This window comes from Rhopalosiphum maidis, chromosome 4 (assembly GCF_003676215.2).
Source record: "Rhopalosiphum maidis isolate BTI-1 chromosome 4, ASM367621v3, whole genome shotgun sequence".
Lineage (NCBI taxonomy): Eukaryota > Metazoa > Arthropoda > Insecta > Hemiptera > Aphididae > Rhopalosiphum > Rhopalosiphum maidis.
This window is the reverse complement of record NC_040880.1, coordinates 34,697,797-34,716,763: the sequence shown is the minus strand read 5'-3', so window position 1 is coordinate 34,716,763 and position 18,967 is coordinate 34,697,797. Positions and strand designations below refer to the sequence as shown.

Genomic DNA, 18,967 nt, shown 5'->3' with positions numbered 1-18,967 from the left:
TAACCTAGAATCTAGATACGATGATGAGGTGGCGGAGCGATAGTCAAAATATAATAATATGATTATGATAACCGTTATTACCTCATTCGTTCCGAGACATCGTCGTCTTTGTATCTGGTGCGTATCTCGTCTAGTCCGGCAATCAGTTGGTTGAACGTCTCCCGGTCTATGACCAAACATGACACGCCATCGGGGTCGCACGCGATTATGTTCGCAGTACGCAAGTCATCGCTGCAAAAATATTGTTCGATAAATATCATCATCGTCGTTGTCAACAAGTTAACTACAACGTTATAATATGTAATATACGACGACATATCCGCCGCCGCCATGTCAATTAAAGAGGTGTTCTCTTATTATACGCCGGTTAGCGGTGGCGTGTCTAGGTATATGCATAACGGTACGTACCCTTGTAACGCTTTTTCGCCGAAAAAGTCACCCTTCTGCAAGGTCCTGATGTACTTGTCTTCTGCATTGTTCGATTGTTTTATGGTGACTTTAACCTATTTTAGGGAGATAAAATATACGGGTTATTAATAATCGGTATAATACATTAATATTATAATAATATCGTGACAAAAAGTCAACCGAGGCCCGAGGGGATGCGATAATGATGTATCATGTATAGTAATTGTATATTGTAACAATAAATATGTATACATATACGTGCGGTCGAGAGGTGCAGAATACGCGTATACCTACTTAGACCACTTAATGTTTCATAAATTGTCAAGTATATGGGACGGGCGTGTGAAAATAATTTATCGAGAAAAAGAACGATACTTTTACTATTTTTACTTATAGGGCGATCATACTTGTTGATGGGAATTATTATTTTTTCTTTCGTTCATTATATATCTACCTGAAATTAGTTTGATTAGTATTTAGTATTTACTATGAAATACAATTCCAACAATCAAAATATACTAAAACAAAAAGGTTACAAACTGTAGGTGACACTAGATTGTGGCCTAAAGATAATATGTTTTCTTATATAGAATATTTAGAACACTAAATCATTCACAGATTGCTTTATATGTTGACGTTTTGATTTCAATGTATATCATTGAGTATTGTCTCCAGTACATAGTTGAAAATGTATTAGGTATGAATATTTAAAAAGCATATTATTTAATGGTTTAAAATACAATAAAACAATTAAAGTTATTAAATAGAGATAAAGTGGTATATAGATTATTTTATTTAGACGGTATGCGTTAAATTAAATAATAAAAACCAAGTAGAAAATAACAATGTTGAATTTAATATTAAAAACATATTACCGAATATAATATAAAGTTAAAAAAAAAGTAAAATCAATTTAACAATATAAGGGAAGGTGAGTCAATAATTGAACCATATAACAAATTTGTAATTTTAATTTAAAATATTGTAATGAACGGTATTGTAAACAGCATGGTATCAGATTTATGTAATACCTATTTCAATACTATCGACTTTATGCTGTCCACACTGCTTATGAAGTATAATTTGTATAAAATAGTAATGAATATGTATAACAGTATAACACTTTAAAATAAGTATACAATATTTTAATAGAATCAAGTAAGATAATTTTCCTCAAAGGTTAGTCAAAGGTGGTGGTAATTGGATTAGGAATGAACTTACTATTGGTACCATTGCACGAACAAATATATTTTATTATCATATCCTACATTGTTTTTGGAAAGACGAGTCAACTATATTATTACATACCTTTCCTTTGTTGATTATGAAGAACGTGTCTCCCCGGGCACCTTGTCTGATTATGTAGTCTCCGGCATTGTAGAACGTCTAAAAAATGTTAATAAAAAATAATAAAATGTGTATATAGTATAATATGATAATTTATTTTACCTCTTCCAAAACGTCCGAAATCTTTATAAGCGTTTCTTCGGGCAAGTCTTTGAATATTGGAACACTGAAAACACAGTATTAAGATAAATCCAATCGTTTACTATTACTTGGCAAGAGGGGAAATCTAAAATCTTACCTCTTGAGGAAATCGGTATATTCCGTTTGTCTTATAAGTCCAGTCCTCATCATAATTGTCTGGAAGCATTGTCGTTCGATCGCCCATAGCTTACAGTCCGTAGCAGCTGGGAAAAGAAAAATTGATGAATTAATTATGTACGGTAATTTGCAACATTTATATATATACATAGAATATAATTCTAAAGGTAATTTATTTTTTATAATATTTTTGTTGAAAAAGGTTTTACACAACGTGAGGAAGAAGATAAATGCTGTTTCGTTATCTGCAGTTATTAATAACCAATAAAAAAATGCACAAACACAAAACGTCACCGTGACCAGAGGTCTGTACAACTGATGAAAAACACGAGTCCACATTACTGCGAAAGCGAAGTCCGTACTGGACTCGTGTTTGTCATTCATCTAATATATTATTGAATGAAATGGCCAGTGATCAAAACAAACATAACGAAAACAATTAGCTAGGCGTTTAATTATGCCAATTGAAATGATTTAGCAATGTATTGCTGCGATGATGCATTATAATGTGATCATGGGCTGACGTGAATAAATTGCACTTGGTAAAATATTTTTGATTAAAGTAGAATAATATAATTAAATATCTTTTAAAATAATAATGCTAATTTATAAAAATTTGGTTTTAAACTAATATATTGTAAAGTTATAAAAATCTTTATTTATTAATAAACATGAAGTACAAATGCAAAATAGAAAATAATAATTAGTTATGACTTATTCCTAATTTCTATTAAAGCTATTAATATGCGTACAAATTGGTCAATTTTTTTTTTTAAGAAAGTGAAAATATAGTATTGTTACTTATTGCATAAATATTACTAACAATACATTATTATAGTTAAGTATAAATATTTTGAGAATACATCTCAACAATGTTATTTTAATACAACTATTATTTTATTTAATACTGGCATGTATTTAAAGTATATGATAGATACCTAGTAAGTAAATATACGAGTTTTCAGTAGCATTATCTATTTGTATTTGTAGTAAATTAAAATAATAATAGCGATTGTCACTTAAAAATCGAAAGTTGATGTTTCCGTCTTTAACTTTTTAAATAAGGGACTATTTTAAAAAATACACTCTAATATACGAAGTGTGGTCTAAATTAATTTTAAAAAATTCAAAAATATTCATTTGCAACTGAAAAGAATGTCTATTATACACATATAGAACACTCTGTATACAAACAGCAATACAAGTGTAGTTGAATGGTTTGATTCTATTACATAAGTGGTGGGGCTTGCTCCGAACCTACTCGAGAATCAGTTAAATTAAAAGAGTATTCGAATAGAGTGATGGTAAAAACTTGTTGAGAATCAGGGATTTTTAAACGACAATCGTGAAATTGTCTTAATTAAAAATTAAAATATATTGGTTTTTTCCCTCTATTCTATTATAATAAATTATCTCCTTAAAATTAAGAAGTATTGGTAACTTAAAAAGCTGACCCATCATTACCAATCACAATACTTTTGTAGTAAATAGGTTGTTCGTGTGATTTTATAATTGTTTTTAATGCAAAAATAATAAAATAAGTATACTATACCTTTAATAGTGGCAGTACGCTTGCAGTTGTATAAAATAGCCAACTCTCCGAACACTTTTCCAGAAGTCATAGTACTAAGATATTTGTTTTCTCTGCTCACCTCCACTCGTCCCTCTAAAAATATGATATACATTAGTAAATACATTAGTTTACCTATAAAAATATTAGAAATTGGCACTTATAATATATATAGGTATATAATCAACGTGAGAAATAAAGTAACATATATTATTTGGCGTACAATTTGGGCATGAAAACAAAGTTTTATCTGTACAATGTTATTTTCTAGTGTACCTATAATTATCGTCGTTATTAGTTTAAGTCCCCATTATTATGTATACATAGTTTGTGTGACTGGGTAAATACATAATGTAAAATTTGACCGTCAAATAAAAGGAAAAAATATTGAAATTTAGTACTTGAGATGACAAATTATTACGTATATATGTAATTATTTTTTTTTTAGCATTGGTCATAGTTACTAAGTACTCATGTATACTCCAGATACAACGTTATATTATATTATAACGTCACGGCCTTCTCCTCGAAGGTATAATAATAATAATGGTAATACAAGTGATACGTACAACACTTAACGTATAGAAAATATTAAAAACGTTTCAAGTGATGGAGTAAAAGCACTGAAAAAACTACACGCCTGACCTTATTTTTACGTACGGCTGACACACAACGTGACGGAGACGATATCTGAACCCGCAGAGTGCGTATAAAACATATTATATTATATATTGTATACGTAACAGGTGCAATTTGTTGTTGTTTCGAATTGTGTAAAATGGAGCGCGTGATGCGGTCAGCTTCACACACTGCACACACGAACCCGGGCCGGTCGTGGCCTCGTTGCGAAACTACGTCGTCTCCTCTTCATAATATATAGAACATACTCGTAGTTTGAATCGCCAAATTATAATTATTGCAGAAGAGACTATACGGTGATGATTACAGTGTCCTCTTCAGTATATGTGTACATAAGTATATACTCATGAGTTATGGTTTGTTGCTGTAGCTATTGTAGAAGAAACTCTCGTCGCCTATATAGAGCGGCCCAGAAAATCGACAGACCTGCACACTAAATACGGTGTTGCATGAAAAGTATTATGTTCATACAGTGGTATTTCAAACAAACTAAGCTACTGCTGGGACCGTTTATGGTAGCGATATCCTGTAGGGATATCGCACATTTTTCAGAAGAAGTGCGGGGGGGGGGGCTAAAATCTTCGAAGAATTCAACGCGAACCATGGTTACTGACTAACTAGAATACTACTTATAAATAGGCATAGATAAGTATACAGGAAGAATAGGTTGATTAGTCTCACTATTATATCTGATATCCCCGATAATTATAAACGCTCGCATAGAAATATTACTATTATACTTATATATTCGAATCGAAGAAATAAATTTGCACGTTTTGCGTGTTTAATCGATGCGGTTCGCGCGAGACGTAATTTAGAAGGTATCTATAGTCAATACAATTTAAGTATATAATATAATATTATATTATATATAATATAATATTGTTGTCAAGTCTAGAAGTAGGTATATAAATGGGTGTTATACGTGTTTGTTATTACTTATTACTTTTAGGTAATATCGGTATGTATACAGAGTCTTGTGAATAAATAAAAATCATACGCGCAGTGTGCCTCCATATTGTGAGCATGTCGCAGCATATTTAAAATAATATATCATTTAACAGTCAAAATTCTTTCCCGTCGACATATTAAACGCGTATAATGAGTAATATATTAATATTGTGCACTGCACATAAACGCAACGACGGCTTTTTGTAATACGTGTACACAAAGCACAGTTTATTGGACGTGGGCTACTTGGATTAATTGAAACGGGATAGATTTCAATATAAATTGCAGCAGTATAACATTATATGGACGATCGACCCGAGTATACTGGTTTGTCGTCGCTGGACAAAACGAACTTTTGTGTGTGTGTAATGTATATATATTATAATTCATAGCCAATTACATAGCAATTACATCATAATATGCACCTCTCTATGGTAATGGCTTAGCTGCAGCAGCCAAAGCATCATCATTAGTTAACGCCTTCAATCAATGAGTTTAAGGTTGTCGAGCCCCGCACCAATAATAATAATAATAATAATAATATGGTACTCCAATAGTAAATAATTTTTTCACGTTTATGATATTCTGGGCGATTTGGAGAACGTGGTACATAAAATATAAAAATATAAAATGTATGACCTTTTGGCGTTTTATTACGCCGGTTACGCTGCTAGGCCGCGTTCTTATATATATTTTTAAATATTATATTATTCACTTGTCCGTTGCGTAAAACCTAGACCAGGAACATGCAGGATAAGAGTTTACGTCATACAGTGTAAGTATATTGTATTGTGAGAGTACGTAACATATAAGGACAATCATTGCTGCAGCTATAGTTGTGACCCAAAGTAAACTATGAAAAAAAACTTGGTATTTACTCCAATGCACGGAAAACAAGGAATCATAATTATGTTTTTAATAAAAACATAATAATATAAACTGTTGTGGATGAAACAACGCTTACGTTTGCAATAGGTTTTCAGAATTCGAAGTCATAAATAAAATTTTTAAATAATTTTATTTATAAAAATGAGTTCTATTGTAAATTTGTAACTACTACCTCGTGCTATAATACAAACAAAATTCGATTAAGTACGATTTAATCATGGTTAACTAAATAATGTATCGATGCGGTTGCTATAGAGACAACCAAGATAGTAAAGTAAATAAGATAGTAAATTGGCATAATATATTATATATTTTTATTTTATGTATTTATAGGTACAGTCTATGTATTACGGAAGCGTAGGAGTGCCACCCAAATTATTGAAAATGTTTTTCAATATTTGTTATAACGGATGTAATTTCTATTATTACAAAATACTTATTTGTTATAACGGATATATTTTCTGTTATTAAAAACAATATATTTGTTATAATGGATATATATTCAACTTAGTTTAAGTATAATTATTTTTCTATATTTGATATAACAATTATAATTTCTGAAATTACAAATAATTTATTCGTTATAACGGATATATTTTCAACTAAATTCAACTTAGTCGTGTTTATATAATAGTTTATAAATTCATGATAGGTCAGCATACATTCCTATTACAATGGACATCAATGATATAATATCGAGGTATTTTAGACTTTTAGTTATATATTTTGCTCTCTCATTGGTCATTGAGCTACCCGAACGCCACAAACTAAAATAGTATAACTTCACGGGTCTTCTTCGTCGTTCACCGAGACTGTTGATTCACCAAAACACCAGAACTTTATGACTTCCCTATTGATAGTATCTACGCACCAGTGGCTCAATTAGGGAGGGCGTCTTGGTCCCTCTATTTTTTTATAAGTGTCCTTATTTCTAATTTAGCCCCCCTCAAAAAAAAAAAAAAAAAAATAATATCCCTTATTAATTATTATTGATTTTAGACAGGTATAAGCCTCTATGGGTCATTTAAGTTAAATTTTGTCATGATATATTTATATTTATATACAGTAATCTACAAATTCCTCGTTATCCGCGGGCAGCAAAGTTGCGCGGTTATCAAAACCGTGGATAATGAGACCATATCATTCAATTAGTTGGTTTGCCAAAGAAAAAGCCTCATTGATAGATCTATTTGTGCATACAGTACATATAAACATGGTTGTATAGTTATATCTATTAACTTATAATATGTAGCATATTTTTGTTAATGTTTTATTACTTTTATTAAATTAATTGATACTTTGTACTAAATTGTATATTTCAATTATGGCATACAATTTAATCCATACTCCATGATAACAGCTGTCAAAATGTCAACTGATTATGTTATCATTTACTAGTTACTACGGTTTATCTTAAATCGTTACTAATAACTACACCAGCAACCACAGTGAATCAGACAGTATAGCCGTCAGCCGATGTTTCGGTTATAACCTCGAACCATGGACTAAGATCTAAATATAATATCCGTCCCGTCTCGTGGCTTGTGCTGAACTTATTACTACATCTTTTTTCTATGAGTCAGTGTGAACAAGCTAGTGGACTTCTTGACGTTGCGTAGCGTCGAACAAAACGTCATTAAACAAATAATAAATGAAAATGTAAGTAAACAATTGTTGAGTATAACTGGTATCTGATACTTCTAATTTCCAATGTATTTTTAGATTGATGAAAATGTAATATGTTTGATGAATGATCAAGATCTTGAGAAATTTACATCATTATTTCCCAAGTATGGAGATAGATTAGCAGTATTGGATTTTTGTAATTAAAATAAAGTTGCTAATGGTAGAAAGATTTCACTATTAGAAACTTTAAACAGAAAAGTGAAAAATAATTTTGAATCAAAAAAAAGATTCGAAATCATTTATTTTATACTTCGTAGAGAGACAAATATTAAGTTATGTTTTAATGTGTTTTGCACATATTTTCTATTAATTAATTGTTATAGTAAGACCAATTTGATGTCAGGCAAAATGAATGCCTATAAAAAAGAAAGGACAATAGAAATGGGTGGCTAAATTATGATTTTGGACAAGCAAAATTTGTGCAAGTAAGTTAGTGTTTTAAGTTGTGAAGTGAATTGACATACTGGAATATCTGGAGAGATGTATGGACAATGGACATGTTTGAAATTAAATTTATTTAAAACTAAATAATTGTATTTTGTAATTTGTGATAACATTTGCTATTGGTCTATTGATATTCAATTGTATCATATATAGTTAGATACATAACTTTGTTGATTTGTTTCTATTGATTTTTTTTCAATAGATGTACAAACTTTTATCTCGTTATTTTCTAGTAGTATATAATATAACTATTTATAAACAATTCCTGGTTCATAAAAATATCTGACGTTACTATGAATGCTACAGTTATTGTTAAATGATATTAACAGTTTGCCAGTTATTGTATACTATTTTAGCGAATTAATGTATTAAGTATCTCAAAATAATAAACATTAAATAATTATAATTATTTTTAGTTAAAAATACTTTTAAACATTTTATTTTGCAGATATAGTTGTAACATCTTGCTCTGCTGCTAATATAGACATAGGTAGGTAGCTTATTACAATATTAAATTCTCATTTAAATTCATAATAAGTTTTTTTTTAGATTTAGAAACTATGTTTAGATCTTCACATACAGATTTTACTAGATTGAATGTTGATCATAATATTTTGAATGAAAATGTGGCCAGTGACATTAATCAGCTTAATGTAACAAACTTAATTTTACACCGAACTAATATTTTTACTGAATTAGTAAATATATTTAAAAAACAAGACATAGATATGTCACATTATTGTTGAACTTATTGGGCCAAATGGAATTCCAGAATGTGCAATTGATTCATATTGTGCAATATGCGTATTATACTTCTACCACAACCCGCACACCAGGGTCGATGACTATTTTATACAGATTTGTTTAGCCACGTGCTTTCATATAAAATGACAAACGACAGTTTATTTCACCATTGCATATGTAATAATACTAATAATTACTATAAATAAAAAATATCTTACTCAACACTAAATGAAGATGCGAGTGTGATTTAATAACCTTTTTTCATCACCATTAATTTAAAAAATGCGGATAGCGATTATTATAATTTATGGTATTTGATTGGTTTACGTTCAAACCATCTTTAAAGCATTTAGACAATTTGAAATTTAATTATCGATTTCCGCAATTTACATAATTTCATGATCAAATGTAGGTATTTTCAAGTTTATAATATGCAAGAACGGGTGCATAAAATAATCTGGGCAAGTAATGTTTATTAAAATATAAGTTTGGGGTACTCAGCTATGTTTATAAAGTCATGTATATGTATTATGCGAAATACTACGAGTAACGAGTATGTCTTATATACTTGTACATACTTTTCAACAAGAACGAGCGTAGATTAACTCGAATTCGGGAATACTTAACATTGGCGTTATTATACGAACCGATAACGGAGTGAAAGCAACCGCAGCTACACATTTCAGTTGTTAATAATAATAAAATAATGCTATGCGCCCTTGTAACGAGTTGTTTTCCACGGGGCACTATGCGTGTACGATATCTGTGCGGCGGCTGAGCTCGGCGCACTGCCGCTGCACGACCGAGAGATACACACACAACCAACATTATACAGTATATTAAACTGGCACGCGAACACAATCATGTAATATTGCCACATAACGAATAAACAAATTGAATAATGAAGTCATAATAATAATTTATAATATAAAATAATTGAACCGTATTTCAAATCAGTTGTACGTTCTCTATCCGTCCCACAGTGTTTTAATAATATATTACGACGTAGCTACTTAATATTATTGTTACCATTATTACACCATAGCTCGCGCGCGCGTGTGAAAAAATAATAAAACTTTTTGTTTTATTTTTTTTTTAATAATATTAATGTCTTCGTTTATCTCCTCGCCCTTCTCAACTAGATTACTCTATACAACCACACTGCTGCCGTGGTCTGTCCGGGTTTTCTAAACAAACACCAAAGCCACGGCGGTCGAATCATTTCTTTTTTTTTTTTACACGATAAATATGTAATATAATGAAGTGGTGAGAAATATAATCACATGGTCGTGTGTATTCTATATAATAGCGTACACTATACACAGTAAGCTCGCCGGGCGGCGTACCACTGAAAATAAAAACTCTGTCGAAATCCTGCTCAACACTATTAAATAATAAAACATATATTATTACATTACATATAATATTATAATATGTAATGCGTACACAAAACAACGGTGCCAATCCCACGTGAGATTTGCGTTCATTAGCAACTTTATATACAGCTACGGCCGGTAGGTATGTTACAGCAACCGTACAACACGCAAGCGCCGTTATTATTTTCAATACCATGATTGTTATTGTTAAATATTATCATATTATTGTTTTGTTCAATGTTCCTTTTTTTTTTATATATATATTGCAAAACGATGCAACAGCAGATTGCTATGCGACAGCGCTATAGCCCCACCGAACGGGATCGTCAACGCTCGAATTGTATAACGACACAAACAATTCAAAGGTTGGTATAAATAATAGTAAGTATCAATAAGGCGATAGAAGAAAGGCCATCAACGACAAGGAGGTTTTTAATACTTAAAAAACGCGTATTTTGATAAACTATTAGTTACATACATGGGCGGTATATGATCTTTGTGGCTTTGCATTTATACATACGTCACTTATTGGTTATTACTTATTATATTGCATTGCATAATGTACGATACCATATTGTGGTAAAAATAGAGTTAATGTTAGTATTCAGTTATAAATTATTAATAGAGCAAAACCGAACACGAAATTGAAAACTACTAGCCTGCGTAATAAATTTTAATGTAAATACTAAATATCACACTGTGTTAACAAGCAGTCACAGTGCCAACGATTAAACATGTCGCATATTGCGTTATTCATTAATAAAAAAAATTAAAAAAACACGCCTGATGACAAATCCGTATTACGGTAGTAGCACGTTTCACAAAATTAGTCATTGTAATTTAAGGTGAATTAAAGCACAGGCGTGACCATTTCGATTTTCCTCAAGAGAGTCGGTATAGGTCCTTGACGACGACTTGAACAAGCACGGCGCTAGAATAATTTTTTCGAAGGAGGGCAGAGTGGGGCAAATATTTTTTTACATGGGCTAAGGTTTTTTCAACAATCAATGAAATAAATAAAATATAAATATTTTCGTATCATTTAACTTGACATAATATAGCTATTAGCTATATAGTACAAACTTTTGAATAGTTAAAAATGTTTTACCAAATATTTTTTATGTATCTTATGTAAGAAAATTTTTAATCACAGTCCTTCAACAATTATATTAATAATGATGTAGAAAAATGATAATTTCTTTATTACATACATTTGTGAATGAATTTATGTTAGTAAATAGTAGGTTAATCCATAATAAAAAGACCAAAGATGTTATTTGTTCAAATTTCATCAATATTCAATTATTACAATTTATAAAAAATTTAATTAAAAATTAATAAAATAAAAATTTAACTTTATTATATCATACATATTTTTCAGTAGAAAGGCTGGCGAGGGGGTTGAACTGTTTTCTGGGGGGGGGGGCTAGTGCCCCCTCTTGGCGCCGTGCTTGGACTTGAACAGTCTCCATGGACCTATATCAGCTCTCATAGCAGATAAAAGAAATCTCGAAACCATCACAAACTTTTCAAATAATTTAGGTCTTCTGTCTACTTTTCGATCAAGAAAAGAGAGAAGTACCAATTAGTGATAAGGTGATTGAAACAAACAAAATACGGCGTAATAATCAAGTGATGAGTTATAAATTAATAGATGATTACCTTCCTGTTGATTACAATTTAAGCCGCTAAACGACATAGCTATTTTATTTGTTTTACACAAAATTCACGATAGTACACGAAACTAAAAATTAAAATATCCAATATGAAAGTATTCTCCAAGTGATCGATTACATTTGAAATAAGTTTCAAATTAATTACAACTATTGTCAATTGGGAAGCTGCTGGTTGTTATAGTTCTGCGACATCAGAAGAACATTATTGTTAGTTATCCTTTTCTCGTGTACCTACTTACACCATCTCTATATATTACCTCGTCATAATTTTACCTGATGTTTATTTTTATGTCGTTTTTTACGGATTATCTATTTATTACCTAATACAAATTATTTTGGTTTTATCGTCCGACAGAGCATTTTGGTTATGGAATGAGATGGAAACTCTGCAAGACTCAACTCTACCAACCAAGTTTCGGCTATATTTTGTGTACGTCTAGCAGAAGTGCAGAATGACAACAATATAAAATGTCAGTGGTGACTGATGACGACTGTGCGCAAGAACGCCGCCACCGGTATAGTGACGATCAGGTCATCGATCTCGGCGGTATTATTTTCGGATTCTATTGTCGTACGCGCGAAATGCACAACCGCGGCGGGCGGCGTGTCCGATTTGCGAACGAGTGAAGCGACGTTGGCCCGCGTGTACAAGTAAAAACCATTATATATTTATTATTATTATTACTGTCATCGTCGATGCGATTACGACAGTGGATAACGGTTTTCGGCCGCCGACGCCGATCTCCCGCTGTATAGCTGTAGTCTATAGACTACGATGTTAACGAATAACTCAGGAAACCAACCGTATAATAATACATGTAATAATATTGTTTGTTGGTTTTGAAATAGACCGTTGATTTAAATTCAATCATTATATTACATAATTCATCTACCTACCGGAAGGATCAATATATAGGATTGGAATAAAATGTTCGTGAATGTTGCAGCCGCGTATATGGAGTAGATTTCTTTTGATTAATTACCTTTTAATAAACTTTTTTTCCGTGCATCAAATGAATCAAATATTATCTTATTTAATCAATATTTGATTACCAATACCGCTGATTATAAATAGTACTTATTTTTATTATTTACAATTACAAATCAATGGTTATCTAACACTGTGACCAGGCCGACTATCAAATGTATAAACAGTTGCCTATATAATATTCCTTAAAATTTAATAACTCTTATAATTCCTTAACATTATCTGTACTCGTACATCTATTATGTATTATAGATGGTAATCATATCAGTTATACAATGTACATTATAGTGTGTGTATATAGGTACTAGTACAGTTTTCGAGAAAGGGGAGTGCCAGATTCTTGTTAACTCAGAAGAAGAGCGCATATTTTTAAAGGTTCTAAACCACTGTTTTGTTATAACGACTGGAACACTACACACGAACGTATAAATGAAATGCGAATTGGATCATTTATGAATTTGATTATCATAAATTACAAAATATTGTATGTAAAATAAACCGAATAAAACCAAAACGACGTATTACTACATGACAACAACACGATAATAAGTAAAAAATATCCAATCGCATCGGTTTGCGATTTTCACTGTTGTTCGCCGAATCGTTTTCAACCGGAAAACCCATGCAAACATAAGAAGGTAAACACACATTAAAGTATTGTTACGTAAACTTAAAGTTCAGCACCAATAGCATAAATCAGAATTCACCAAAGTTTCGTCGCAGGGACGATCTTGAGTGAGGGGAGTTGGCACATACACCACGAATCCCATTCAGTTAATTCCTGAATTACACTTTCCGTGGTACAAACATGTGACAAAAATATTTTAAGTTTCAAACGATTTCGACCTCTCTGTTATCACCGTATGGTTTGCGCGCTCGCGTTTGTTGACCTCATCGTCATCGCGCGTCGCTGTGAAAATCGTTCGAGCGGGAGACATTAACGCCACCGACGCCGCTTCACGAGACGCCACCGGCGGCAGGTCCGGATCCTAACGGGAAGTGGAGAAAAAAGAAGAGCGAACGCACGCGTTTCAAATTAAAATATTGTTATTGTTTTAACGCAAATATCGCGATGTTTCAAGGCGGTTGTAGACACGTACGCACACGCGTATACGGACGAACGGAAATGCCGTCGAGAAATGCAAGATACGAAACGGCAAAAATAATAATTAATAACAATAATGTTATACATATACGAAGACGATAATTATCAAATTTAATGTACCGTGTTCGTTACCGGACTACTGTTCTTTTGACAGTTTCAACGATCGCGCGTTTCAGAAACAATAGTCGCATGCACAATAATAATAATAGAATACTCGATAAGTTCGCAATGTTAATATTGTATAAATAAGTTTGATTTCCATGTGGAAATCTTTTTATAGAGTATCAAACGTATATGTAAATACATACCTCGTAAACAGATGTTTGTGCGTAAAAAATCGAATAATAGTTTCAATGTTACTCTAAGCAGGACTGCGTTTCGAAACCCATAATAATATCTGTAAAGATTGTACTTTTTTCTCTTAAACAATCACGTTTTTCAATAACATAAATAGTAAAAATAATGAAAACGGCGAAAATCGTTTAAAAGTTTATAAATATTTTTAAATTTTTTATTTATGAGTTGTATACTCATATTATGTACGTGCAACATTACGCACATGCTACGAACAGGTACTACCGGTTGCACGACAACGCGGCGCAAACACACTGCAGTTCTTCGATCATTTATCCTGTTATCGTATAATGATATTATGTTATCATAATAATTTATCAGTTATCTACTCGTATACTTAGGCTCGTTCAACACGTGTGCATAGTTTCGTGTTAAATGTTATTATGTACATATTTTGCAACAGATATATAACAATGTCACTGCCGCCGCAATATTGTTATGTGCCCAGGAATGTGTCCTGCGCGTTTTCACGCACACGACACAAAAATGACGAAAAAACAACATAAATTAATATACTTGTCTGGATTAATGTTAAAACGTGGTTACAACAGAATTGCGACTCGAAATCCGCTTGAACGTCATGCGTATCAATCGATATTACATTTAAACGTCGGAAATTGGGATAAAATAAATATTATATATACCTACGTCATAAATAATTTAACAATTGGAAATCTTTTACTGTCAACAGGAGATAGTATAATATTATTATAATTCATAACTGTAAACTGACGGGACGATCACGGTATACAACAACAAGGTGTGTATTGCGAGTTGCGACGGCGTTATGGTGTGTTTGGCGATTATCGGTGACGATTTTTTTTCGCTCGATCCGTTGATATAGTTTTTAAAATTCGTAACGGTGGTAGAATAAAATCGGCTCATAGGTGATATTATTTAATCGCCACAGCCATTTTTATTCGAAACGATAATAGTAATATTTCACCCAACTATAAATAATAGAGGCGAATGACACCACAATGGCTCGTAAAGGTATCGATTAATTATTAATTATTATGATTGCTATAACAATATTCTAATAATAATAATATATTATCACTAAAGTCTATTATAATACACATATACACATCGTTTCCTTAAAGCTTGCGTCACAAGTCACACCGATTATCGTGACGAAGGTTAACCGCTTTTACAGGGAAAAAGTTATTTATCCATTACTGGAGATTTTTTGATTTAAATTTATATACAGTGTGATTCACTAAGCATGAACATCCCCAAGGAATATCCTGTTTAATAATACATGTATTTAAATTATTGATATTTTTTATACTACATAGAGAGTATTCCGTGGCAAACTTCTATTTTTAAAATGAAAACTTAATTTTCAACTAAAAAATATTAAGTGAATAATTTTTCCGAAAATGTCGATGTACCTAATCCGAAATTCAACTAAATAATTTCCCAGTTATTTAAATTTAAACAAGGATATTACACATAGTCTTTAAAAATGGTAATCAAAATATAAATAAGATGTAATATTATTAATTACTAAGCTAATTTTAAAATCACCATAGGTATTCTTTTAAATCCATTATTAAAAAACCTATTATCCTTATTGCAAATTGTTAAATAATTAAATAACTACTGTTACAGTTTTTGATTTTGATATATTAAAATTTTCACAAAAAATATCTACTATATAATTTACAATAGAACAGTTGGTTCTTATTTCTAATAGGATAAAAAAAACACAAGTTAAAAATATGGTCTTAATAGGTATATTTAAAAATTTCAAACATCACATTTTGAATAACTGCATTATATTATTGAATAAGAGAGGATGAACATGTTTTATGAATCACTCTGTAGATTATATAAAATACAATATAAACCATGTTAAACATACTTGTGGGAACCGATGTGTGGTGGTGCAATACACTAATACTGTAATAGTAATAATAAAATAATAATATTGAGTGAAATTCTCGTTTGCAATACATTTTTGATTAACACCATACGATTGGGACGAATGGATTAATATTATTTATTACAGACACGCATATTATCGCGTACCTACTTGTCAGATAATATATTATATATATATTAAATTACACGGAAAAAACGCAACAACACTTTCCAGCCCCATATTAATATACTGCAGATATTATAAATTATTATATGTGTTAAGAGCGCCTATTAAATCGTGAGATACCAATAATAATGATACCAACGGTAATATATTATGCAAAAGCGCATGTATTTTAACGTCTTTAAAATTATTTATTTGAAATCGAAATGCCATGACGGTAAATTTTAAAACGTGAATATTATAATATTATATGTACGTATATAAAAAATAAACCACACACGGTCCACCGTCATATCGTTCATATTTCGATATGCGTACATATATTCCGAATGCAGTCGAGTTAGACGATAACGCCGGTTTTCTAAAACATTATTTAAGTATGCTTAAAATAAGATGATTATCACTGAGTAGTATAGACTATAGAAGACTGAATATAATTTATTTAATAGATCACTGAAGAAAACCCGTAGAGGGTATATAGAGCTGTGCTTCCCCATTTATGATAATAAAGGGACATACGGTACACGAATACTCAGTTATTTAAATGATTGATTTACTATTTATGAAATATTTGTTGTTGTCCCCTCTCTCCTGTCCCGGCATCATAATTTTGAATTATGTTTTTGAAGACTGGACAATACCGTAGTAGCCTCGCGTAAACTTGAATTCCGGTTAAAAAAACAAAAAGCGCTTAAGAGGCAGCCGAGGACACAGAAGAGTGAGCATTTCGCGCACAGGGGATCGTTTTGTTTCTCATTGCCCACACGCTTTCACTGAAATCCACTAATTATTATTACCGAGGCCGGATGCAATGATTTCACGAGAAGTAGATACATGAGGCGCGACCATAACAACGACGACGTTGATCCGTGTTGTTGTAGGAGTAGCTCTCATCAATGAACGTTTTTTATTTTGTCATATAGACTGTCGTGGCGGTTACGAATAAAAATATTTTATACGATAGTACTGAATGGGTCGTTTTGTTGTCACGCGGCGGGACGAGCCTAAGCGGACGAGTTAAAAAAAATAAAAAATAATAATAATAAAAATAAACAGTGTCATTGCCATCAAGCGGAAACACCAAACTCGAGAAACGTATTTATTAGGACATCCCGCAAGCATATAGAGACGAGTATTTTTATTCCTATTTCTATTATTATTATTTTCAAATTTAATTATACGACAAATTTTCTTCTAGGACTCATAAACGAATGAACGTCAGTGGTTATGCTAGGTATCCGGGAGTATAGAGACTGTGATTTATTAATTTGGTAGTATAGGTAATGAGTGCGCCACCGTCCAAAGACATCATCGTGATGTTACCATACGTAAATAACTTTTTATCGATAATGTACGGTATACAAACGACTACAATTTTAACCACATCGTGGCCATTGTGCCGACTGTCGAGTTTGCGAATCAATTCTTGCGTCTGTTTGTTAAAAATATTACATGATAATATATGTTATGTGCAAAGACAAAATTAAAATCATGTGGAGTAAATACTACAATGATGCGCCAACAACAGGTTCTAGAGAAATAAGTAATTACTAATAATAATTACAACAAAATTGTTTCGATTAGTAACCTGTGATTAATAAAATATTCGTACGATAAAATTATAGTGTATAATATATTCATTTTATTCTATTGGTCGAAAAATATTTATAAATTTTATTATACGGAAAAAAAGAACAAAATAAAAGTTATAACGCGACCGATAAATATGATATTGATAATATATACACGGCAGCCAGTCACTGTTGACAATCGTGATTACTCGTTTTTTTTTTTATTTTGCGATCGAACGAGGACACGAGTCATGTTGGTTATGAGTTTATGACCAAGTTTTGCCTCGGCACAGCACAGCGGTTTTTGTAGTAGTCACGATTTCGAACAAATCCAAAAAAAAAAAAAAGAACCGTACGCCATAACGTTATAACCTCAGTAGTATTTATTTGACATCGAAATAGCGTCGTCAGTTCTGTTCCACCGCGCGTGTAAAAACTAAAAATGTTATTTGCATGAATGTGTAATAATGTAATGTAACATAACATATATATATATATATATATGTGTATATAAAATATAATACAGAGTAACTTCATGAATTATATTTTAGTTTGTTACTTATTTTATTCGGTATTTACGAATTAAAAATTTAATAGTTAATATTAATTAAATATTAATAATGATTCTTACGGTGATAAAAGAGTATTTTGTATTTTGAAAATATAAAATAAATAATAAATGATAATAAAATGTTCATCACATTGAATTTTGGCTCAGCGGTGATATTATAATAGTATGGCAAGGTTATGGTTGCATTTATCTACATCGCATTATTATCTACAACGTATTATCTCCAAGTACCAAACCGAACTGTCCGCAACAGGGCCCACCAGTATGTCTGGTCTCTTAATTTTTTTTTGTTGAAGTAATTACTATATTTTTAATAGTATTTTTAAAAATATAAGTTTTTC

At 31.3% G+C, this 18,967-nt stretch overlaps 1 protein-coding gene across 4 annotated transcripts in view; it reads right to left on the bottom strand.

Moving 5' to 3' along the window:
• The window catches only part of LOC113560773 (cGMP-dependent protein kinase, isozyme 2 forms cD4/T1/T3A/T3B), a 116,423-nt gene that overhangs the window by 3,892 nt on the left and 93,564 nt on the right, over positions 1 to 18,967 (bottom strand). For all 4 annotated transcript variants that reach the window (XM_026966835.1, XM_026966834.1, XM_026966836.1 and 1 more), the window contains 6 exons: positions 3,566 to 3,679; positions 1,994 to 2,099; positions 1,858 to 1,921; positions 1,717 to 1,794; positions 409 to 503; positions 82 to 231 (listed from right to left, as the gene is read on the bottom strand). In XM_026966835.1, coding sequence (XP_026822636.1) covers positions 82 to 231; positions 409 to 503; positions 1,717 to 1,794; positions 1,858 to 1,921; positions 1,994 to 2,099; positions 3,566 to 3,679 — 607 coding nt within the window. The remainder of the gene's footprint in view (positions 1 to 81; positions 232 to 408; positions 504 to 1,716; positions 1,795 to 1,857; positions 1,922 to 1,993; positions 2,100 to 3,565; positions 3,680 to 18,967) is intronic.